The following is a 25,605-nucleotide window of genomic DNA, read 5'->3' on the forward strand; positions in this document are numbered from 1 at the left end:
TTTCCTTATCATTTTCTGCCCTAGAACCCCAGCCGGTATTTCAAATATCTTTTCTGTTTCCATGACTGGAGCCCCGTTATGGCAGGACTTGCTGAGTGCCTCATTGCCGTGTACTGCAACAATTTTGCCCACCTTAATTACTGCAGTTGAGACCACAGTAACAATATTGCCATTAGTCTCTCTCTGCTCTCTACTGCCAATGTTCTGTCACCTTTAGAAGCTGTGGAGTGCGAGTAAGTGGTTTGTGTAAAGTCTGACCTGCTTTCTCCAGCGTGAACTCTTCGACTCCAGCAATGTTTGTTTCTCCGGCCGCAGCATTCTTGCCGGTACGCGTGGACCTGGCCGGGTTCTTAGGCACCATCTCCCGTTGCAACAGAGAACGTGTGCCTGCCTCTGTCGAGATATGAAGCGTTGCAGGGACGACAGAAACCAGCAGACGTGGCCAGTTGAGCTCCGATCGGCCCGAGGTTCTCACTACAGGTAGCCGCGCTCGTAACAGCCACCAGATACGGACCCCGCTTGGACGCCACATCCACCTCTTCACCGGACTGAGCCGAGACCTATTCCACGTTTTTTTCCCCGCTTTAGCTGTGGCAGCAGCCCTCACTTTGCTGGTGCTTCGGGTCTCACAGATAAGGAAGCGTTTATTTTGGCGAGATGTAATCAGATTAGCGTTATCTTTTTTTCAGCAGCTTCTCATGCTAGCGAGAGGGGGATCTCCACTGCTGCGCTCCGTGGCGGCTTCAGTCCGCCATCTTGTTGCTGGCTTGTGACTGTTGCTGTCAGATGTTCCAATCAGTAAGGTCAATGCCAGCCAAGTTATGTCAAAACATACACAGATCTGGTGGACTGAAACATGCAGATCTGCGACACAAGAAATATTAAAGCATAGATAAACTGTTCTACGGTGGGGGTCCATATGTTCATGCAATTCTAGTGCTCATTCTCTTTTGGGTGGTGTATATATAAACCGGGTCATCACCTTATCATTACAAGAATATGCTATTGTCATAGAAAACTAGGGCACAACTTCCATCGGAGAGCTGTGTACACACAGATTCAGTACCACGCACCAAGGGTGTGTTCTGCTTACATGGAGGTTAGGAATGGGCGTTTCTCAATTAAGGGAAGGCTTGCAGTAAATCATAAAAGTGGCTAGTGTCCTAAGTAATTCCAATTCACGCTAGACAATCCATATGCCTACCAGTGAATGGAGGCATATCATTATTACGCCATTCATGAATTCTCTCAAAGGTGCACTCCAAGATTGTGAGGTGGGCATTGTTGTAAGCGTATTCCTTTTTTCAGCTTTAAGTAAACTGCTCTCAGTCGACTTTTGAACATCTGTTATCCATCTTCTTATATGAGGCACTCTTGGGGATTTTGACGAAACAACTGCCCTTTGCCCAACAACAATAATTGGTCAAAGACTTCACAGAGTACTGCTTCTGTTGGGCAGAGCCATCAGCTCAAACAGACTCACTTCAGGTTCATTCAAGGTCAGGTTTACTGTGATCTGAGAGTGCTTGTGATCTCCCCACAAAAGACAACCATCTCATGGCAAACCCATACCTTATGGTACAACTCAGCATCTAAATTCCCATATCTAGGCCAAGAAGTAACAGTGGTACGACAGGCGGTCCAAAGACTGCATGTCTTCAAGGCCCTTTAAGTCATGTTTGGTCAACGCTATTAAGGCCTTGTGCAGCACAGATTCTATGCTGTCTCCATCCTGTAATGTGAGGAAGAAGTTTAACAGCTCAGGCATGAGTGGTTCAACATCACTACCCTTCAGACAAAGCATACCGCTCATGTGAGCAAGCTGTATGTGAGAAATTGGCCTGAAGGATCCTATTTAGTTGCATGATGTACAGAATAGTCCTCAGTGTCCCTGCCTCAAAGAGCTCACTGAATGCTATACTAGCACTCCTGATCCACATGTTAATTTTAGTGGAATTAGTAGTCCCACTCAACACTAGTACAAAGTGTAATGGCAGGTAGTGGGAGCATGAACTTTTGGTGGCTATACATTTCCTGCACCCATTCCCACAGTAATTCCCTACCCACGTCAATAGACACATTCCAGAATCTGAAACTCTACTTTGGGAACACTCCCTGGTGAATCTTACTTCGCAGTTCCCACTTAAATGTAGTTGTTTCTGTTCTGCACCCGGCGCCCCCACAGAAGCAGAGCCGCCAGGCAGTAGATCACAAAGTCGGGAGCTTCAAATCCTCCTTCATTGTTGGCATTTAGTTGGTCTATATTTGCAGCACCAGCAAATAGGATAGGCCAGAGATTCAGAAGAAGGGCTACATTTTGTCAGAGTCCAGCTAAGCAGGAGTAAAAATGCTCATCACCTAGACATGAGAAAACTTGGAATATCAAAGAGCATAAACAGGAGGGAAAATGTTAATGGCAAGTACTTAAGGGATTTCTTTTGATCTTTTTCATTTCAGTAAGATTTTACAAATATTTCAGACGTTTCAAGCATAACTTTTTATGTCAGGGGAATTATGAATATTTTTAGGCTCTTCATGTTTATGCAGGTCTTTTGTGAAGATTAGAGCTTGAACGAGGGTGTTATGTTGATGGTAAGAGATGATTACATTTTACTGAGGATATTATATACACTAGAGGCAATATGAGTGAAGTACTAGGGCAAAGAAACCTTCCTTTCTTTCCAGTTTCTCATACCTTTTCTTCTCATGCCCAAACCTTCCAAAGTGCCTTCTATTCCTTCGTTGTCCAGTATGTTTTTTTCCTCTTTAGCTACCTCTCACTTCCTCCCATCTGCTCTTAGAAATGCCATTGCTCTTTTATTACGACTGGTCTCATTCCTCCATTGAGGTGTTACCACTAGGGTATTTAAGAAGATTGGTGATTGCTTCATTGTGGTAAATGAGACATTGAGGGTATGTGCCTCTATCATTTTTGGCCACAGCCACTAGTTAGTGGCAATTGAGAGCTTCAAGAGCGTTTAGAAGGACTGTGGTTTGCTGGAGATCCGGTGTGTCGAACCACATGTTGAGTTCTCTTCAGAAACAGACTGGATGGTGATTTGCAATATCGAATCCGGGAAAACATCTGCAAATGTTGTGAATGAGGTAGTGAAAGTGGAGAGGCATGAGCAGGATTTAAATTGAGTGCTCTTTGATCAAGGCAGTCAATAGAGAAGTTTTGTAAACTACGCCCGGTTCCCCACTGCACTTCTTGGTGTCACTGACCCAGCTTTGTACTGAGATAGAATACATTATGGGTGAAGTATCAAAAGCATTTGGTCACCATTCCAAAAATTATCTCCAGAACTTGGGTTCTCAATATTTCTCATTGAATATGTAAAGCCAACCAAACTGGTGTTATTTTCTAACAGAAGAAACATGGCTACGAATACTGAAAGCATGCCATGCGGAACTCTATGACGATCTACAGCACATAAAATTACACTGATGTGCGTGATTATTCTCAAAAGCATCTACACTATTACAATGCTTCCCCAAATTCTATGCAAGGAATGCAGCGGCTTTGAATACTTACACCAGATTGGTGGTCATACAGAGTCTGAGTCACAATGATGCTGAACACTGCGTGGGATCGACTACTTTCCTCATTCATGTTAGTCGCAGCCACTGTTCGAGATTTGTTTCCCTCCGACATCAATGACTCAATGTCCTAGAAAGAAGAGAACGATTAAACAAGTTAAAAACACACTCTCCGTGATACAGACACAGTTTTTGGCTTCCACTTAGCTCACGCCAAGCTAGCAACCCAGTCATTAAAACGATTTCCGATTACAGGGTTCATATTGTTCCATGGTAGCATCCATCCGTTGCAAACATTTATGCAGCTCATGACTGCCCACCACAAAGAAGTCAAGCCAAGGCCTGCTGACTTACCTCAAACGTGCTGTTTACAAGCGCAAATCATCCCCTCTTTTCATACTGTTGCCTTCACATGGCCTATCCCCAGGCAGACTAGCACTACAAAAATAGCTGATGGTTTAACAAAATGAGTGGCAACACAAACTAAGAATCTTTTGAAAAGCCACCTCTCTATTTTAAGTAATAGCTGTGAAAACAACTACTGCATTCCGCAGGGACTCCATTCTATAAATTCAGGACCAAAAGGCTAAATGTAGATCACCATCTAACTTGCTTATTTAGTTTTGGTAAGCGCAACTATCACTTCCAAGGCAAAGAACTACCACATATTTGACTAGCCATAACATTAACAGTGTTAATTTCAAGGGACCATGACGTTTACTTATCCACAGTAATGTCTTTGAAATGAAAACGTTGAATGGAAGATGAATTTATGCTTTACCTTTCGTATGGTTTGGGTGAAGAAGGGTAAAATAAACTTAAGCGACCTACGCTGGGTTAGATTTGCTTAAAGAGCAATCGAGCAGTGCCAGAAGGGCTGGTCCGACAAGTCAGTGTGTGGGCCATTTGTCAGCTGTTTGAGCACTTGCTTTATGGTCTGCTGGGCCTTTTTGTTGATTTACCTGATATTACCACAAACATTGCATGCAGCAAGCACAGACGCATGTAGATTTCCATAGCTTGCAAAACATCTATACAGCGTGTCTTTAAAGGTGGAAAACTGCCCTGATTTGCAGAATGTAGGCCACTTGTTTAGTCATCTAAAACGCTAATGGGGGACGTTTTCATTTTGGTGCCAGGGTCTATTTTCAGTCCCTGTCCAAACCTAGGCCAAAGAATGCATGGTTTCCTACATCACGCGCAAGAAGGTAATCGGATTGCGATTCCTGCATGGTAAAGAGATAAAAGCCATCTGAGCAGCAAAATAGCGCAACTCCAATGATGTGAGCAAAGACAAGTTGGGTTTACGCCACTGCAAATACAGCGGAAACACAAGTGGAAGGTAATTCACAGCTTCACAATTGGACACTATTCTGGAGGCTATACGAGAATCAAGCGAGGCCCTTGGACATAAAATAGATGCTGCAGTGACAGACCTCAACCTTCTTACGGTAGACCAACAAAACTGTCCAAAAGTGTCTATGAAAACAAGGCAGTGCCGACATTAATTCAACCCTCAGGAAGGGGTGTGGGTCCCTTGCTCACTTTGCCACTGGATTCAAGCCAGCCTGGCTGATGACTGCTGATTAGCCAGAAACCGGTCCCAGAATGCTTGTTTCCGGTCCAGAGAAGACATGGCTTGGCAGTTCGGGCTGGACTGTTCCCATGAGGCACAGGGTTAGACTAATTTGCATATTGCCATGTCTGAACTGGGGTGCCGGAGTGAGCTAAAGAATGATGATGTATTAAACCCAGATCAGTTGACTGGTGGTGAGTGCTTGCAATGTTCAACACTACGTCCATCATCCCCTTTGGTTTTGCTTTGTTCGCCCTAAGTAGGCAGTGTATGCCCAGACGTGGGTCCCTTGCTCACTGTGCCACTAGATTCAAGCTAGCCTGGCTGATGACGACTGATTAGCCAGAAACCGGTCCCAGGATGCTCGTTTCCGGTCCAGAGAAGACATGGCTTGGCAGTTTGGGCTGGACTGTTCCCATGAGGCACAGGGTCAGACTGATTTGCATATGGCAATGTCTGAACTGGGGTGGCAGAGTGGGCTAAAGAACGGTGATGGATTAAACCCAGATCAGTTGACTGGGGTGAGTGCTTGCAATGTTCAACACTCCATCTATCATCCCCTTTGGTTTTGCTACATTCAAAAACAAGCAATAGACCTTGCAGAGTAAGTGCAATTCTTGAAGCATGGGGGAGCTTCAGAAGAAAATTTGAGAATTGCTGGTCTCTCTCTCCATGCAAAAGTCAAAGGCCCCTGTAGGGTACTCTATCTTCAGGAATGATTCAGTACCCAGATTGCTCCTGGCAGCCTCTCCAGGTTAAAAGGGCACATTGGGTCTCAAAAGCGTCTCTGAATCACGGAGCCGAACCTCTCCAAAGGCGCTGGTGGCCCACTGACGCCATTACAGAGACTGAGACTACTTTCTACAGCTAGCACACCAGAATGGTTCATATGTGATGCATAACAGGAAGGTGGCCCTCTTTACAGACTTCGGCGTTGCAGCGCAGCAACAATGAAACCAGTTTTTGGAAACTAAACACCTGCTAAAACCCATGGCCTTGACATACATGTCACTATTGCAAATACTGATGAGGTGCTGGATGGAAAGAAGGCGCACATCTTTACAGATTCAGCAGCAGTCAGTGAATGGGCAGTAGATCATGTTTCAATAAAGCAATCCAAAACGCGCAAACTGAACACAAAACTAAGTAAGCTAAAGTAGACACCGCACAAACCCACAGTGGAACAAGCCACAGCTAGACGTAAGGAAACAATAGCACACACCGCTATTTGGTGGACCAGAGGATATGAAGACACTGCAGATTCTTCAGAGTCAGACATAATGATGCAAAATTAAACAGCAGAGGATAAGAAATCGAAGGGAAGCTGATCCATCGCTGTACATCTTTCCGACGACAGCAGACAGACTTGGTGGAACTGTACCCCTCTCTTCATGCTAGACCTAAGCTTACCTGTGTGATACCAGACTGACCTTTTGCCAGCATCCAGACAGCCGCCCATTAGATACAAGCCTTGTAGGCAAATTATTTTTGCATTGAAGGGCAGAAAGGGTCTGAATGCTTTCACATAAGGTAAGTCGATATTTGCCATAAGATGGGTATGAAGCAGGAGGTGTCCGTTCGTCAGGGGTCTCCAGCATTTTCTGTAATGGGAGCTACTTATGTTTAATATAAATCATGAAGAGCTACTATTATTATTAGTGTTGTAATAGTGACCATCTCAGACAAGATTATATTAGTGGACATCCCATGCAAGATGGTGAGCTGTGATCACCTCAGTGCATCAAGCAGAGTTGCCGGAGGTAATGCGAAAAAAAGCCTTCATCAACTTGGAATGCCTCTACATTGTTAATACATGGAAGCCATAGCGGCACTGTCCCTGAGACCAAGGTAATATGTCTTCCAAGCGCAACACTCAAGTATCCGCTTTAGATATATTTAGGAAATTCAACCCTTATTCTCCAATATTAGCTTATGAGTTATGAAATTGTGCACATAATCGTCTCAAATACAACCTTTACATTTTGGGATTCATATATTAATTCAACCAAAGAATGCTAATGTAGTAGGCTGGGCTTCAAATAGGAGACGTGCTTACAGGTACCTGGAGAGCTACCAGTAGCTCACGAGCGACTCGTTGGAGAATCTGGCATAGATCAAGTCTCCCTCTACCCGATCCCCTTTCAGTCCCAAGAGAGTTCTGCGAGGGCCGTTTATGACAATTGTTGGAATAGGCAGAGTCAGTGCGACACAGCTTGCTATTGGTAATATGCTTTGATACAGTCATTCGCATGGGATCAGACACATCATCCGAGAAAACACTCTGCAATCGTATAAATTAGCATGGCCATACATAAGACTTGGGACTCAACCATCAGTAAAATGACTATGGCTAAGGAAATATCAATAGTAACATTAGAGGAATGGGGAACGTGGTAAAAATAAAGGAAGGAACATTCTTACCAGTGCAGATATGATGCAGACATACCGTGCCTACAGAAGGCACACTAAACAAAAACAAAAGGTGCTAAAATCCACAAAAGTTGGAAGAGACAAAATGCAAAAGTGAACGAGCCTGTGTGCTCACACCTCACCACAAGTGGGAGGACCGGACGGCACACCTAATTAGGCTAATGCAAATGTAGAGTAGTCTGAGGAGAAATTTTAATTACGCTGGAGTAATTTTGGATTACTGTTGTGGTGTGAAATTACCGAAAACTCCTGTACATGTCGGTTTGAATAATTTCGGCCAAAATGCCTTCTCCCAAAAGCACAAGAACCTTTGCACATGCATCTGCTGGCTGCTGTTATTCCTGTTCAATTGTATTCAGTGCTATTTTTTTTTAGCGTAAAATGGATCCCTGGATCCAGTTTCGACACAAAACAGAGCTAAATGCAGGGTTAGTCCCCTAGTGTAATGCAGCGTAGGCTCCCGTAATTTTATATAACTATACCACAGCAAATTACGCCAGATACACACTCCACTAGACTGCTAACATATGGGGGAGTGAGAGAGAGATTACAATTGAGTTCATTACACCAAACAAATTAGATTGTGTCCACCGGTGGCGAGGAAAGCTGGGGACTTTGGGGCCTGGTAACAAAAATACAACCCAATAGACACAGGCGAGCACTCAGTCCAGTAGCAGTATAATACATGTTTTACTCTCCGATACACTACCTTCCTTTCAGGCTGAACGTGGTTCTAAGTTCAAAACAAATGAATGGAACAACTTAATACGCATATCACTTCGGCCAATAACCCACCCTGGTATATTTACATTAGGGGCGATACACTGAATGCATTCTGACAGAGGTTCCAGTCTCCGATCTTGCAACACACAGCTCGTTGAACAATCTTTCACTGATAATAAAAAGTCGAATGGAGAAGTGTTAACAGAATGGGAAGCTTTTAAGGTGCATCTTAGGGGAAGGTGTATCCAGACGTCATATGGGGCGAAGGCAACCCTTAACAGAGACATAACCAGACAGACAGCACATTAGAGAACTTGACATTACAGCTGTCAGTGAACCACGTATCACAGAACACACTATAAACACAAGACTAACTGATAAGAAGACAGTGGAATGTCTGTGGCAACCTGTCAATGGGTAACACAGCCAGGCAGTACAGCTATGGTAACAAGACAGGACAGTTGCTGGATGATGGCTTAAAAATGAGATGCTGGACTCTATGTCTCAGTGCTTAGAGCCTCCGATGGCAGGGTAACTGGCACTCAAGAGATAAGTAGCATCATACAGATTTACTACGTCGCAAAACTGTACTCAACCTAACCGCACCGCAGGAGAAGCATTAGAAAGGTATATTAGCGGAACAAACCAGACGGTCTACTGTTACTAGAGGAAGTGAAACTGCAGTTAGTAATAGGTGACTGGTATGACCCCCCCATATAGTGAAGGAGTCGCCCCTGTGTTTTACACTATACTCAGTGCGCTGCTGTCTTCTAAACTATTACCATTATACTATGCAGCAAATGAATGTGGATCACTGTCACTCACATGTAGAGCCTAATACGGACTCTTTCTATGCCTCACAAGACCCACTTGAGGTGGCCTCATACCACCTACTCTCGGTGATGAATTTAGATTTTAAGTTGCTAGTCAAGGTACTCACAAACAGAACCACGCCTTCCCTGTCCATCTTGATTTACCCCCAATGTGCCGGGCTTCATTTCACAAAGAAAGAAAGCAACACACATTAAAAAACGTTCATGTAATGAAGGACTGCACACAGGAACCTAGACGGCTAGAACTGGCATCCACTGATATGGAATAAACCTTTGACTCTTAACTGCTATCACTTATTTGCAGTACTACACAAGATGGGCTTCAGATGAGAAATCAAAGCGTAAATAAAACTTGTGTACTCTTTCACACCTGCAAGAAAAAAAATGAGAGTGCCAACTTGGAACCGCAGATCATAAAATGAGGCAAACAATGTGTGGGAACTTAGCGATATCCTTGTCAAGTGCAAACAAATCACTAATTTTCTCTCTAGAAATTGCCCTTGTCCGTAATAAGCAGGATAGTCATCGCCAAGACAGTGCGGCTACCATGATTTCTTCATTTTTTTTTATCAACCATCCAAATATTATTGCCAAACGATTATTTGAGATCGATATTCTGCTAGTCAGCACAACTTTCACTCTCAGAGGTTGGGCTGGAAGCAGTCACCCTGGAAAACTACTACTTGACCATGCAGATTCAGTGGGTGGTAGGGTGGATTGCAGAACCTAACCAATCCTGCTGTCCAATGCATCCGGGCAACACATGGATAAATGTTGGCGTAGACACACATTCTCTTGCGATGCCTGAAGAAACACTGTTCGCTTGCACTGATGTATAGGCACTTCTAACATAGGGCTCTACTAAGGACAAAAATCAAGACTGCATATGCCCCCACACTGCTGTTGCGGTGGATGCCTTAACTCCTAAAGAAAGAAGGTAGAGCCAATATGGTGGATTGGATGGGCATAGGTACTGTTAATGTGGGTAACCTGTGTGATAGTGATGCACAAGTGCTGCAAAAAACAAGCTCCATCTCCACAGGAAGTTCTCAATCTTCCACACCCTGACCGAGACAATCAGGAATATTTTGTCATGAGGAATCGAGGTACCACCAACACACGCGGTGTTTGAGATGGTGATGGGAAATGGCTTGGGGGGTATCCAGGCTGTATTCAGCATCATTAGGAATGACGAAGACTGTACAGGCGCCTCGTGATACGTGGGGAGCAGACTAGAACGATGAGGTGACAGATTTCAGTCGGTGAAAGTATACCCAAAATTAATATACAGAAAAAGTGAGTTTCAAACTGTTCTCGTACAATATACTACACCACATGTATATGACAGCCAGTTGCTTACACAAACTTTATCAATCGATCTTCGGGATTCCACCAGACAGCCAAACCGGTCTGTAGCAGAGACCCAATAATGACAGGCCCACTGAACTTGCATGATAAAAACCAGCCTTTAGTGTCAGTGGACGTGGCTGGGCTGAAAAATGCTTGCACTGTCTCAAATGTCTTAAAAGTAGTGATTTGCAAAAGTAGGTGAGTGGTAATGCATAACCGTCAAAAGGGAAGAAGCCAAACTACCCGAACCCCCTACACCTAGCATCTCTTAATACCGTGCAGCTTTTGCATGATCATTCACCTTATATTTGATATGCATTTTATCTTTGGTGCAAAGCAAGACCGCGTTCTCCTTTGAAAGAACATTGACCTAGCCAAACTATCCGATCAACCTAAATCATTATTTGAATTTAAAGGCGGCTGGAACATATGGCCTGTGCCATATAGCCTTAACAACCCCGCACAGTTTGGCTGTACTTTGCAAAATGTTAATCAAACACATTAAAAAAAAACATCTTTTGCCTAAATGTCACTCAATTTCCAGACTCCTTGCAAATTGAACCCTGAAAAGGCAACTTTTATCATGTGGCACCCCACCTACAGAGGATCTCATGAAAGCTTGCCCTTCGGTCCATGTTAGACTCGTCACTCTCTACGCTCTCATTGCCACCACAGTTGCTTCAGGCAAAGGGGCAGTGGCTGTACCACTGGACAAGTAAAGCAGGAACACTTTGTCACACATTCTGCACCTGTCCATCTTTACTGCAAGCTTAGCTTTGGCTTTGATTGCCCACTCATTATCAATCATTAAATGGGCTGCCAAATATTAACTACGAAGGTTTGGCAGAGAGATCCCTCTATCATAGGTTCCCGTGAATACTGGGTTTAGTTAAATCCTCGGTGTCCTTGCCCGCCTTAAGACATTTCTAACTAATTTGTCTTCGTGCCTAAAACAATATATGGGATCGCTAGGTGGAGTTCTGCATTAGGTGTAAAAATCTGGGGAGTTCAAACATCTGGAACAGTGTTGCAATTTTCTTAGCAGATACAGTGGCAGAGATGCCCATCTTTCAACCTGCTCATTAAACCGAGCTAGCAACACTTCAAGATAATGCTCTTGGAATTATTTGACATTTCTGGTCACATATAATCGGAGGTATTTGAACCAGAGCAAGACTAACTCCTGATTTATTTATTTATAAAGTTTTATATAGCGCGAACATGATCCTTGCGGATATCAGAGCGCATTACAATGTTCAAGAAGATCGGTACACTAGACAACATCATTAAGGAGGGCACATGAAAATCATTCTGTCATACTTACTGATGCGAGTGCTAAGGGGGATTGGGAGCGTTTTTAATTAAAAAAATTAAGGTGTGGAGAGACTAATTGCTTGTGCTTCTAGGTGTCTCAGAGGTTCTGAGATTAACTATTCAGTTATTGAAAAAGAGTCTTTGGCTATTTATTGGTCTTTAAGAAAGTTTAGGAATTTGATTCGGGCGACTAATGTAGACAGTGCTCTCTGACCATAAGCCACTTAAAGAAGTATTCTCTAAAAAAAGGGTTTAGATTCTATTTCTTCAAGAATTAGAAAATCGATTATTTCTCTCCAGGAATTTAACTTTGACGTGGTGGCTCTTATATTTGATATCTTAGGGAGAATCCCAATCGTAAAAGAAAAATGCCTAAAAGGGTATTCTCTGCATACTACGGCTCTATACATCACCATTTTGAAATACACCGTGCTGCTCTGACCAAAATATCCCTGTATATCCAACACACTTGTGGTTGAAGAGACAGAGTTAAAAGTACTGGAGACAAAGGTTTTCCTTGTCCAGTGCCCCATCCCAGTGAAAACATATGTCATAATTCCCCATTAATTATAACCCTGCGTACTGGAAATGTATTATTCATGCGAGCATTTTGGGAAATAGATGCATTTTCCTTAACACTGTAAACATAAAAGGTCTCTAAACAAAGTTGGATACTTTTCATGCATCTACTGTGAGAATAGCCACTGGTGCCATCATCCATATGGACATATCCATGGTATGGGTTCATACTGGCTGCACCTTTCATCTGATTCGGAAGCCCAATTTGGAGGCGTGCTCCGTAGTTCGAGGGCTATACCCTTTTTCTTCCGCCATGCGCAGATATCCCCGCAAGTGTGAATAAGTATTCTTCTTCTGCCACTGATCGGTGCCCAGTCGTGGTGTTCAGATTACTGCTATCCATCATCAGATTGCCCTCTCGTCGCATTTTATGTGCTCCATTTCCATCCTTCGGCTATCTACATACCAGTGTGAGGGTATTAGTGTGATCCTGTCTATACCCCAGGAATTGCTTCATCTTATCTATTTGTCATCATTCCCTCTACTTTATCTAACTTTTGGAGCATCTGCCGTCGATGATTGGTTGGTTTACCTTTTTTCTTATTTGTGTCCCTTGTCTTGCAATAGACGGTTACCTGATGAAGGCTGACAAGCCGAAACGCGCGTAGTCCCTATCTACCGCATTGCCTCCATCGTCTTTCTTGTCTAATGCTATGTCTATGTCTGTCATGTCTTTTATGAATTTTTATGATGCTGCTATGTAAATAATTGATTACTCCTTGAAAGTCTAACAGTATGAAATTTAACTAAGAATCTTAAAACAAGTATTTTGATTAATAAAAGGTTAAGAATCTTTCTATTTGGTGATTAGTCCCTTCTATGTGGTCTTTTTCAACTGTTCTTCGGTTAGTTACCTAGTTTACTTATTTTTGCTTTTCAACTTAGCTATAGACCTTTTTCAAATGTATTTGCGGACGATACAATTCTGATTTCGCAAACGCCCATGGGTCTTCAAACACTCTTAAATTCCTTTAAAATGTATTGTGACTCAAAGGGCCTAGAAATAAATACAAAAAAAACCAAATGTATGTCCATAAATCCCCATAAATCATTTAAAGGGCAATTCTTTTTAAATAACCAGAGGCTTGAACTGGTTCCAAACTTCTCGTATTTGGGGGTTTCCCTAGATTCAACAACCTCATGGAAAACGCAAATTGAAAAAAGTAAAACTATTTTCAATCAGAGTACTTTACCTAATATTAAGCGCCATGGGGCAAGTTTAAGTAAGTCCATTTCAGAAGCACTAGAAGTTTTTAAATTTAAGACCCAATCTGGTGCTTTGTATGGAGCAGAAATCTGGGGTGTAAAGGCAGGTAACATCTTTACGATTAGTGAAAATACATTTTATAGAAGGCTTCTGAGATTGCCCAAATGTACTCCACTTGTACCATTATTTATGGACTTAAACATGAAAAGGACAGATCATATTGCTTTACTTAGGCCACTTTTGTTCTGGGTTAGACTCTGGAGTACTCTGGATCTTGAAGATTATAGACATGGAATCTTGGAAGTCAAGAACCTTGATGTTTATAATACTAACCCTTGGCTTAAGTATGTTAAAAATTGGTTTTATCGGATAGGCCTTGCCCATTTTTGGGATGATCCAACGTGTTTAAGAGCAAGATGCAAGACTTTGGTCAAGGCAAGATTTTGGTCCCATATATCACACAATTTTCCAAAACGGCGATTCATGTGGATCTATTACACGTAATTTTCTTGATTTTAAGGATTTTCCAGTCTTTGAAGACTTTTTAGATGAGATTCAACCCCCCCTAGCAAAAAGCCTGTACCTAAAATTTAGATATGGTATACTTAGAACAAAATTTGTACTAGCAAGATGGGACAAGCTTGCAGGGCAAACAAAAAATGTAAATGGCACATGCTGCCAGTTAAACCAGAGAGAGGATGATACCCATATATTGTTTTTCTGCACAGGCTACGAATTAGCGAGGAAAAAATGGATTAAACCCTTGTGTAAAGCCTTAGGTATACGCTCATATCTTGAAGCATATAGGATTGTTAAAACAGACATTGGACGTCTCACAGTGTTTTGCGTTAGCAGATTCCTATTAAGTGCTAGTTATACCCGTAAAAATATGGCTCTTGATCTGTAGACATTAAATGGGTGCAAAGTGCATATAAGGTAGATTGCCCTGTTATTGGCTAGTGGTGGTCTTTGTAAAAATATTTGTTTATTATGCCTATTTCTTTAAATTCGGATATTTATTGTATAGTTGATGAATTGTATATTTTCTGCTTCCCATTGATATACTGTGTTGTCTGTATGTGTATCCCCCGTGCCAAATGTATTGTTGTTCCTTATGTATCTTTTATGGCCGAATGAGCCGAAATAAAGATTAAATGAATGAATGAATGAAATGTATTGTACTTCCCTATGCATAGCAAGTTCATTAATATATAGGGGTCCCCTACTTTCAAAACAAATTACAATAGCCACTGGTGCCATCATCCATATGGACATATCCAGAAAGTGATGTAATCTTTCAAGGTTAATTATAATGGCTCTTTTTGGCATACATCCAGATTGGTCTGCATGAACCAAAAAGTCTCCACCATCCCCAACATATGCTTCATTGTTACTTTTGCAAGGACCTTCTTCTCAACATTCATCAAGCTTTTTGTTAAACACGAGTCAAACCGGTCTTTGACTTTGATAGCTTTGCAAATAAGTGCCACTGTGACCATTCTAAAGTTTTAACTACATTTCTTCATCTTTAAGCATGGTATTGAAAGAATGTGTGAGCCGCGCCATAACTTTCCTCTATAGTTTTTATGCATCTTCAACAGAATACCATTTAAGACTGCAGCCTTTCCCAATTGAAGGTCAAAATGTTGGTAAAACCTGACAACAAAAAAAATACTTCACTATTTGTGACGTGAAACTATATTCTTAAGCAGAAAAGGGATTTTGGGTGAAGGAAATTACTGTCTAGCTGTCAATAGAGCAAAAAGCAAGCAGACACCTACACAATGAATGGTGTGGAAAATTTGGTACCTAAAATTACATTGCTCAAAGTTGGGGCATACTAAAGTTAATGCAGTCCAAATTCTAATACACATTCGTGCAAATCTCTGTTGACTTTAGTCAACTAAATACTTATAGCACACAAAATAGATGACTACTTCAAGTAAATCACATTCCTGTGTCAGCCTCAAATAAGCAGTGGTTTTGAACAGCTCTTGAATTGTTTTTAGGTCGAGTCTACGAAAGCATGCACTCTCGTTTGCCAGACTCTGGTGTCTAATTATGGGCTTGGAACCAACCCATAGCTTACCATTTGTTGGCATCATTGTTGCTCTTCTTTGCTCCCTTTTCATTGGGCAGTGCTCGTCATGCATCACTTCTTTGTCTTGCTGTGGTGCACAAAGTACAGATGAATTAATTTTTGATTAGTTCCCCTCTGCTGACCATCTGCGCTGAAATTCAGATACTAGTTCCAGTGCCAGCCTTGGGCATGGGCAAGCTGGGCTCAGCCCCGGGGCTCCAGTGATCCGAGGGGTGCAGCAGGGAGCTGCCTGACAATATCATGCAAACAGCAGCTCGACCATCTCACTTGGTCTCAATTGGGTCTCATTAAAGACTTTGTAATCAGCCCTTAGTGTAGCTCAGCATAATTGTTAGCACCCCATCAACCCTTAGCCCTCTTCCCTTCTTCCTCGCACCTCCTGCCGACACATTCCAACAATGCACCTCTACCGCAACAAACACCAATTGTTCTTTCCACCGAGGGGCCTGTCTCGGTCAATCCAGTTTAGGGACGGTCCTCACTAGTTTGGTTCTTCTGAATTGCATTTCTATGCATTCACCGCAGTTCTCATTTTGCTACTAAGCGTCACCATGAAGTTTCTATTTCTGCCTGTTAAACTTCACCTAACACTCCAGGCACTCACCTCTGCTTTGACATACTATTTGTTAGGCCTTTGAAAAAATTGGACGTGGATTCGACTATTTTAGCTCTCTTGTCATGCTTGCCTTTTCAGTGTCACAGGTGTTGATAAAAGTTACTTTGCCCTGTTTTGGACCAAAGGACCCTTCTTCATGCATGGTTTCTTTTTTGTGTAAATCTTAAGTCTTCATGTTTCTATATCTTGCATAGCACGGAATTGGTGACTGACAATAATTCACTGATTGATTAAATTGTAGGTAGGAAATGGATATGCCAAAGTCTTGATACTAGGGCTCAATTTGAAGAAAAAAAATAAGTTCCAGGGCTCTCGCCAGTAGGCCACTGCAGCTTGCACCACACATTTCCCCTGCTATGCTGCCAATAATATAATAATAATAATAATAATAATAATAATAATAAATAATCCACATTTGTAAAGCGCACAATCACCCGTAAGGGTCTCTTGGCGCTGGGGGCCTTCGGGAAGATTAAGCAAGCTATTGTCCAGAGTGACATGGTGCTGGGCTAATCTGCTGCCGGTGCCAGGGATCGAACCGTGACCCCCAGATTCCTGAGTCAGTCGCCCTAGCCGAGGCGCCACACCTCTTCCCTGCCAATGACAGTAACAACAAAACTACTAACCATGACACTCTTACAAGTGAGACAATTCAGACTATTTCAGGCCCACAAAGTTTTAAGAAAGGTTTGGGCGCAAGGGAATAGTAATTTTTAGTGCTATGCTATATGGATTTCTAAAGCGCATGGCTACCCGTAGGCTTCCCAGTGCTGGCTGAGAGACAGCGGTGCTTTGGGACCGGTGGAAAAACACATGGGGGACTTTTAATGTGGATATAGCCATGCTTTTAGCATTTTCCTGAACTGTGATTTGTTGTTTCGGCATCTTAATTCTATGGGGAGAGTGTTCCAAAGTTTGAGGATGGGAAATGAAAGGGACCTACCACCCCATCTGGCCTTGTGGATTTTAGGTACCTTAATGAATCGACCTGTAGAGGATCTTAAAACCCTCCTGGGGTAGTATGGAGTCAAGAATGATCTAAAGAAAAATGCTCCACTCTCTTCAGGTCGAGCTTGCACTATATAAAGCTGCAAAAAATAAAGAAGTGGCCGCCTGCACACATTCATCATTTTTAATCTAAAATTATTAATATCATGCTTTGATGAAAACGTTAATCGGTCAGTCGGTTATATTTACATTTCCTTCTTCATGAGTTTAATTAAAGGATGTTTGTTTTTTGCTGTTGGACATTTAATGCAGTTGTGCAGGAAATCTACAATTATGTAAAATGTGTCAGAGTTATGTTGGTTTTATGGTTCTTTTGAAATTCTAACCCGTTCATTTTCTAGCTGTCTCCCTAATTTGTGAATTATTGATCTTAATGCATTTTTAAGCTCTTCTTTTAGTGTTTTTGATGTTGAAGTACTGCACCAAACGCTGCACTTTTAATTTGTTATCCACTCACCAGCCCCTGTCTTGTTTCTTCTCCCCCTCTCACCCCATCTGTTATTTCCAACTCACCATCTGACAGAAGGAAACAAAAGTGATATGAAGTGGCCATCGCTGCCCGTTTAATACTGCTTTTTAACTGTCCCATCCTCCCTCGTTCCCCACCCCCGATAGCCACAGTCAATCGCTTGACCATAGGCGCGATCTATTGGCCTTGCCAATGCCTGTTTACAGTTTGCTCCAAGGCACTGTAATAACTGAAGTATCACAATTGTAATTGTGAAATGTTTGCCCCAGGTACATATTGAACATTGTGTGCTAACACAATATCATATGTTAATGTCACATTACCTATGTTAATATTTACAGAACACATGTGCTACTGATTTCCTCCTTATTTGAACAAGATGATGAGCAAAGTCTAGTAGCCATGAGCTTCCCAGCCACTTCACATGGCAGGCTACTACTGTAGTAGTTAAAGGCTGACTGTCAGGAAGCTTTCACGAACAGCTCAAATTAATTTGTTGACAGCTTAAGCCCTTTAGTTTTAAATGACTATGCCTTACCTTTGTTAAGTGCTTCCCTTCTTGTTGATTACTTTGCCTTTAATATTGTTAGCGTGTGTTCGCTAGGAGGTTCCATGTTACATACAAAATAAATGTAGTATGTTGTACCAGCCTGTCTTAAAATTGAATTGTTTGGCACCTTGACTAGTTTTGTTGTCCTCTGTTCAATGTTTCCAAGTTTACAAATGTCTTTTTAGTGTGGTAACCAGAATCGGAGAATTTGTTCCACAGGTGCCCCATTCTAAATGTAATATAAAATCTCATTATGGATCAGCAAAAATTGCAATTTACCTTTTCCCACCTATTTACACCATGTCTCTTTCTAGTACTGTTTTGAATAATTAACCCATGATGCTCCCTGAATTGCTATATGTTCAGAAAATTGGGCAATTTATATTTTGCTTGAATTTGCACCTTTTTTATATCACAATCTCTTAACATTTACACCAAGAACAGTTGAGAAGACTGTTACATTTTTTAAATCCCATTGGTATCTTTCTCAACAATCTGATGGGTGCCCTTCTTCAAGTTGCTTACAGAAACGTCTACTAATACTGGTTCTGGTTCCATGATATTCCAGAGTGAAATGCTCTGTTTAACTTTAACCATTTGTAGGCCTTGCCTGACAAGACTACATGTGTGTCTTCTGGGAGGGGTATTGTTTAATATGTAGGGTTTGGAGCCCGCCCACTGCTTATGGTTCATTGGCATCATTGTCACTCTTCTTTACTGCCTCCTAATTGGCCAGAGCGTGCCAGGCATCACTTCCTTTTGTGTATATGGAGCATGGAACAAACACACATTGGTTCATCTCAATCAGTATCTCTCCACTGTTTTTGGTGTGATTGATGTGCAATTTCTTCTTCCCCTCCCAACCCCCTTGTCCGTGGTGCTTCTTCCACCATCACCCAGTCCTTCGCCATGTTGCTTCTCCCCTCTACTGGATTTTCAACTCTAGAATATATTTGTTTTAAACCTATGACAGTCTGTTCTATTTGCTCTTCTCACAGCGATGTGATCTTTACTCCCTATTATTCTTTGCCATGATTGAGTTTGAGCACATCTGCTATTCCTGTTTGGAAAAAGGCTTTAGACATTTGTTGTCCTACAACACTGCTCATCTCCTTTATCCCCAATCGTTAAGATGTATGTTGCTTCCTCACCCGCTAGCCCCTCCTGGTGTACAACACATTTATTTGTAAACAAACTAGTTCTCGCAGCATCTTGAAACATACTAGCATGACACAATTCCATTCCATACAGTTCAACATTACACAATTCCAGTACATTCCACGACACACAACTCCACACCACACAATTCCAAGCCATGCAATTCCACTTCACTAAACACAATTCCACTCCACACTGCACAATTCCACTCTACACAATTCCACGCCACTTGATGACCCAAAATTCAACTTCATTCCTTTCCGCTCTGCACCATTCCACTCAACCACACCATTCCACGCCACGCAATACCACTCCACCCAATTCCACTGCACACCACAAAGTGCCATGTCACTCCATAGTGCCACGCCACTCTACTCCAGACAATGCTATTCTATGCCACACAATGCCACTTCACGACATTGAATGCTACTCCACTCTTCTGAATGCCACTCCACTCCATGCCACTCCACTCAATGTCACTCTACTCGCCACCACACTCACTCCACTGCACGCATCACAGTGTCACTCTACGCCACACAATGCCACTCCACACAATGCCACTCAACTGCAATCCATTCCAGGCAATGTCAATACACTCCGCTCCACACAATGCCACTCCGCTCCACACAATGCCAATCCGCTCCACACAATGCCACTCCGCTCCACACAATGTTACTCTGCTCCACACAATGTTACTCTGCTCCACTTCACGCCAGTCTACATCACACAATGTCACTCCACTCCTCACAATGCCACTTCACTCCACTCCACATGCCACTCTACTCTACACAAAGTAACTCCACCATGTCTCACATTACCATTCCACTCCACACCACGCAACTGCACTCCATATCACCCCACACCACCAAGGTCAATAGTTCTCACATTAGCAAGTCCTATTATCTTTGCCAAAGCTAGTTTTATATGACACAATGTCAATACTAAATAACTTTGTCATATGGTAGAGATGCAGCTAGAGCTTTCTAAAGTAGGTCAATTACATTTGATGTCGGCGAAAATTGGGCCAGTATAAAGAGCGGATAATGACTTGTTTGATCTAAAAACGATATGCAATTAGATGCAATCAGCACAGACAGAACAGGCGGCTGATAAGGTATCATGTGAGACCAGACACCATAAACAATCCTCCTTTTATAATGTTAAGGACAACAGTTTGCTGCAAAAATAGGGCTGGGGAGCAGGAAATCAGAAAGGATTTTTAGTGCAAGTACCAAAGAAACACCCTTGAAAAGACAGACGCAGATGGCACACTGAGGACAAAGGGAGAACCATTTACTCAAAAACAGCAGTAAGCACATTGCTCCATTTTTATAAATGACTCAGCCATGCCTCCAAGCTGGGTCTGGTCGTCATTCAGCTCCTCATTTTACCATTCTGAGAAAGCAGGTATAATTCTTCTTCAGGAGACTCTTCCCACTAGTCCCACGACACGAGATGTGCCTGATTTCAGTATGTTGCTCACCAACAGAGGGCTAGACCCGGTTGAATGAAAGGGCTACGCTCCTGGAGGTATTCCTTTTAACATCAGTAATTACCATCCTCAAGACCAGACTATGACAGTACTCCAGTTGGTGACAGCAGATTATAATAGTCAGATTACTTGAACCCATTTGGGGATATTCCCTACTCGGTCTTCTTGGTAAAATCAGAGTAGTATACCATGATTGATCCTCCAAATCCCCTGGCTTAGTGAAATGAGCAAAAAAGTGAGCCGGAGAGATGGGTGTCATTTTGAAATTCACCCAGATTGAATGTACATTCTAAGGTTGTAGGATGCTCCACAGGGTTTAGTGGTATATAATGCTCCGCTCTCACCTTATCCCAGGATTCCTTCCCATGCCCTGTACGTTTTTCTTTTAATTAACCCTCCCTTTAGATTGTTTTAGAAAGTCAAGCTGAAATGTCTTCCTACAGAAAGGAGCTGGATGGACCCTTCGTTGTTCACTAGGCCTGGACCATATCTGTCCCAACATGTCAAAAGTCAGCCTGTGGCCGGCATGAGCACTATAATATTAAAACAACCCTATATATAATCGATCAAAATCAATTCAGGAATCTCAGGCTAAATGTTACAATTTTGTGTTTGTTTAAGTGGCTCTCACAAAAACATTAAACCAACAATATATATAATTCGTTCTAACTTATTATTTCTACTCCTGTATTTACACATCATTTAATAATATCTCCAACGTGAATTTAAAAACATACCCAATAACCTGGTCATCGGTCAGCCAATGAGAGGGGGATCTTCCCTAACTCGTCACAGAGAGGAGGGGGTTCAGTGAAAATTACTCTGAAAGGAGTTGGGATATTATGTACTGTTAGAAGATACGTTAGATGGGCACTCACTATTGATAGTTTCACTTATGTATCCAACACGCTCCAAGCCCAATTCCCGTGCTCATTGTCTTCAGCTCTATTCACAGACTCCTAATCTTTGGGGTGGAGATTTTCATTGTGTACATTGCACTGTTCTGGTCAGATCGCTACCCCCGACCCCTTAATCCACCGCTCTTCATGGGACGCAGGGTCTTCATGTGGCCATGCACTTTAGACAATGGACATTCATGACAACTTCACAACATCTGGTGATTAGGCCACCTGGGGGACGCACAATACTACTTCTAAGCTCCCAGTCATCAGATACATACTAGTCTGGATACATACTGGCCTAGATTATCTCTTCTGCATTGGAGAGTTCTGGCTCCGTGTGCCGAGCTCGGAGTACCTGGGCCAGACAACAGACCATAGCCCGTTTAAGGTGACCTTTCATGGGGGTAAGACAGGGTGCTCATACCGATCCGGCGTTCACAGGCAGAGGCCCTCTTCAATGCAGTATACAGGGACACCATCAGTGCTTACCCGCTTCACTACTATAGACTCTGCAGGGTCCAAAGGCATTGAATGGGAAGCCATGAAGTTATGTTCTGAGGAAACACTGCATTAAGACTTAAGAATGAGGGCGGGGGGGGTGTTGGGGGTGGGACAGGCGTCCCTCCTATGTAGTGTACTGGCATTAGAGGCGTGTTTGCGCACCACTGAATTAGAGGCTGTATCAGTGGTTGAGGCTCGTTCGGGACTGGAGGGGTCAAAATCAGGAAGAAGCAAGTTGCCTTAACAATATTGACTACAAGGCGTCCCTGGCTTGACAACATGCAGATGGGACAAACTGGGCCGCACATTGGCATGGCTTCTACACTCCGTGGTTCATAGGGCTATTATTTGGGTGATTCGTACTCATACAGGTGACATTGTGATTTCCCAGGCAGATATATGCAAGGTATTTGCCCAGTACGACGAGGCGTTGTTTTACCCCTCCTGACCCTTCCCCAGGCTGCACCTGAACTACATCACTGGGGAGGCTCTCCCCTGTATTAACCGCCTACAGCTAAAGGGACTTGAGCAACCCATACCACTCGAGGAAACACAGGTGGCAATGTGCCATATGGCTTGCAATAAAGTCCCAGGAACGGATGGGTTTCCAGTAGAATATTATGCTCTGTCCAGGGTTAACCTCGCACCCAAATTGCTCACAATTTATCAAGAGGCACACCAGCAAGGTAGGCTGCCCAAATCTTTACATAAAGCCCTTATAGTGGTGTGGCACAAATCTGGGAGCGTGCCCCTGGAGGTAAGCTCCTATCGCCCTTTGTCAATGTTGAATATGGATGATAAAATTCTGAGCAAAGTGTTGGTGAACCATTTGCTACCAATCCTACAGATGCTCCAGTTATTGATCCACCCCAATCAATGCGGGTTAATCCCCCACAGAGTCACCTCTTATAACACATGAAGACTGCCACATTAGGGGTGCAGTTGCAAGGTTTGTAGATCTCCCTGTAGCGGTCTCCTTGGACTTCGAGAAGGCCTTTGACACAGTTGGGTGGTCATATTTGCTGCTGGTCCTAGAGTCCTTGAAGATGGGCCCCAAGTTTCTGAGATGGGTCAAGCTACTTTATATGGGCTAGGGTGCGGACGGACGTCAAATATCTCAGCATGGGAGTGCCCAACCTCGATCTCTACTTTGAGGTGGCACAACTACAGTGGCCCATGCTCTGGCTGGCTGGGGACTTAATAGGCGAGGGCAGATTGGCTAGAGAGGAACTAGGTGGTTTAGGTCTATTGAAATGGCTGCGATTACATGGTGGCCCAACCCAGGGAACAAGTAGACTGGAACGTACTGCAAAAAACTGCAGGAATAGATATATCCAGCCATGACAAGATATGCCACCCTAAGCCCCACAATTACCACTCTGGAGCATGCCTAGGATGAAGGCTCTGCTGGGAGCACATGGCCCGGCACCTATGCAGGAGGCAGAGGTGTGCTGCATCGGAGACTTGTACAATGATGGGGATATGCATTCCTTTCAGGATCTGCAGCATGTCAACCACCTGGGAGTAGGTCAATTCCTGACCTAGTATGCTCTTGTACTGGAGATCAGATACCTTGACCGTGGGTCAAGTGGCCCCAACCCTACATCATGGTTTGCCGTGTATACTGACGCACGGACAAGGACGTAAGGCTGTTATGGTATTATATGCAGCGCTACAAGGCGCTTAACCTGCACTGCTGGGCAAGCCCCGCTGGGACGCATGTCTGGGGACATTTCTGACTGCCAAGCAGTGGAGGATGGCGCTTGAACAAGTACAACGGGTTCTCGCAATGCTCGCCTGAAGTTCACCCAGTTTAAGTATTTGCATCAGAATTACCTCACACCACACTGGCTACATAAGATATTTTCAGGGGTGGCCCTCGTGTGCCTTCGGCGTGGTCATTATGATGCGACCTTCCTCCACATGGTGTGGGAATGCCCCCTTGTTAGCACAGATATTGGTGTAAGTTATAGAACATGTGTCGGCGGAAATCGATGTGCATCTTCTGTCTGAACCCCAGCTCTGCTTACTTGGTACCACCAAGCGCACAAAACACACTAAATATTATTTTAAACTGGCCGATCTGGCTATGGTCCTTTTCAAGTGACTAATAGTCATATCATAGAAAGCAATGCAGTCACCCTCGATCAACTGGTGGCTTCGAGTTCCGCTTAAGTGTGTGACTGCTGAGGCTGATGTTATGGCACACAACTCACATACACGGGGAGAGGCGGTGTGGCCACCCTTGGGACACATATGTGCTTAAGCTGCAGGAAAAATTGGATGCCAGTACTTGAGCACAGACATAGTCCTTAGTACCCCATGGCTTTTACGCTGAGTGGGTTGGCTGCCAAAAGGTCAGCCATGGGGAGTCCCTACACTGGGATTCGATTGCCCCTAACACACAGTGAGAGACCTCGCTACTGGACGTCCTAGTGGTGGACGACATGGAGAGCATTCTCATACAGATAGCCACACGGATACCCTTGATGCTTCCCCCTCTATACCTTTTTGCATCTTTTTGCTCTCATACAGATTGTGCCATTGGCCTCCCATCAGTGGCGGCTCTAGGGTCATGGCGGCCCTGGGCAGGGAGCCTAGGTAGGGGGGCCCCGGAGGAACGCAGGTGCGGAGGCCAGTGAAGAGGCGGGGGAACAGGGTGTTTGGAAGTGGAACAGAGCTGGAGGCCGCCAAATCCCTGCAAATATGTATCCATCCTCAGAGGATTATTATATTAAGGATATATATTGGCGTGGCGGCCCCTGGGGCTTGGCGGCCCTGTGCAGGTGCACAGCTTGCACATTCCTAAGCCCGCCCCTGCTCCCATGGCCGCCCCCAGGTTTCCAGTTTCCCAGATTGATGAAACATGTTTGAGTTTGTATAATTTTGATAATTGCGGCAAATTGGATATATTTTGTTGGCAATAATTTGGGGATTGTATTGACCTGACCCACCTCCCTCATCGGAGGGCTAAAACTTGAACAATAGAAGTCTGGTCTACCTATGCACTATGCGTTTCTCCATATTGCTCTACAATTGAATGCTATATTATTGTGATTTTGCTTTAATGGTGATTTTTGCTGTACTATATGCTGACATGATAGCCAAAATTTGCAGGTGTTTTAATAATTGTTGTAGCGAATTGAAAATGCCAATAAATAAATATTTGTTAAAAAAAGTTGAAAAAGAATGAGGTGAGGCATATTTGATAGACAGACAGCCCTGGGCATTTAAGGGCTTAAACCTGAAGCACCCA

General features: G+C 43.3%; 1 protein-coding gene across 4 annotated transcripts in view; it reads right to left on the bottom strand.

Annotated features, from left to right (window-relative positions):
• The window catches only part of KIF13A (kinesin family member 13A), an 836,323-nt gene that overhangs the window by 423,372 nt on the left and 387,346 nt on the right, over positions 1–25,605 (bottom strand). For all 4 annotated transcript variants that reach the window (XM_078687977.1, XM_078687975.1, XM_078687976.1 and 1 more), the window contains one exon: positions 3,536–3,670. In XM_078687977.1, the coding sequence (XP_078544103.1) occupies positions 3,536–3,670 (135 nt within the window). The remainder of the gene's footprint in view (positions 1–3,535; positions 3,671–25,605) is intronic.

Source organism: Lissotriton helveticus, chromosome 4_1 (assembly GCF_964261635.1).
Source record: "Lissotriton helveticus chromosome 4_1, aLisHel1.1, whole genome shotgun sequence".
In the NCBI taxonomy this organism is placed as follows: domain Eukaryota; kingdom Metazoa; phylum Chordata; class Amphibia; order Caudata; family Salamandridae; genus Lissotriton; species Lissotriton helveticus.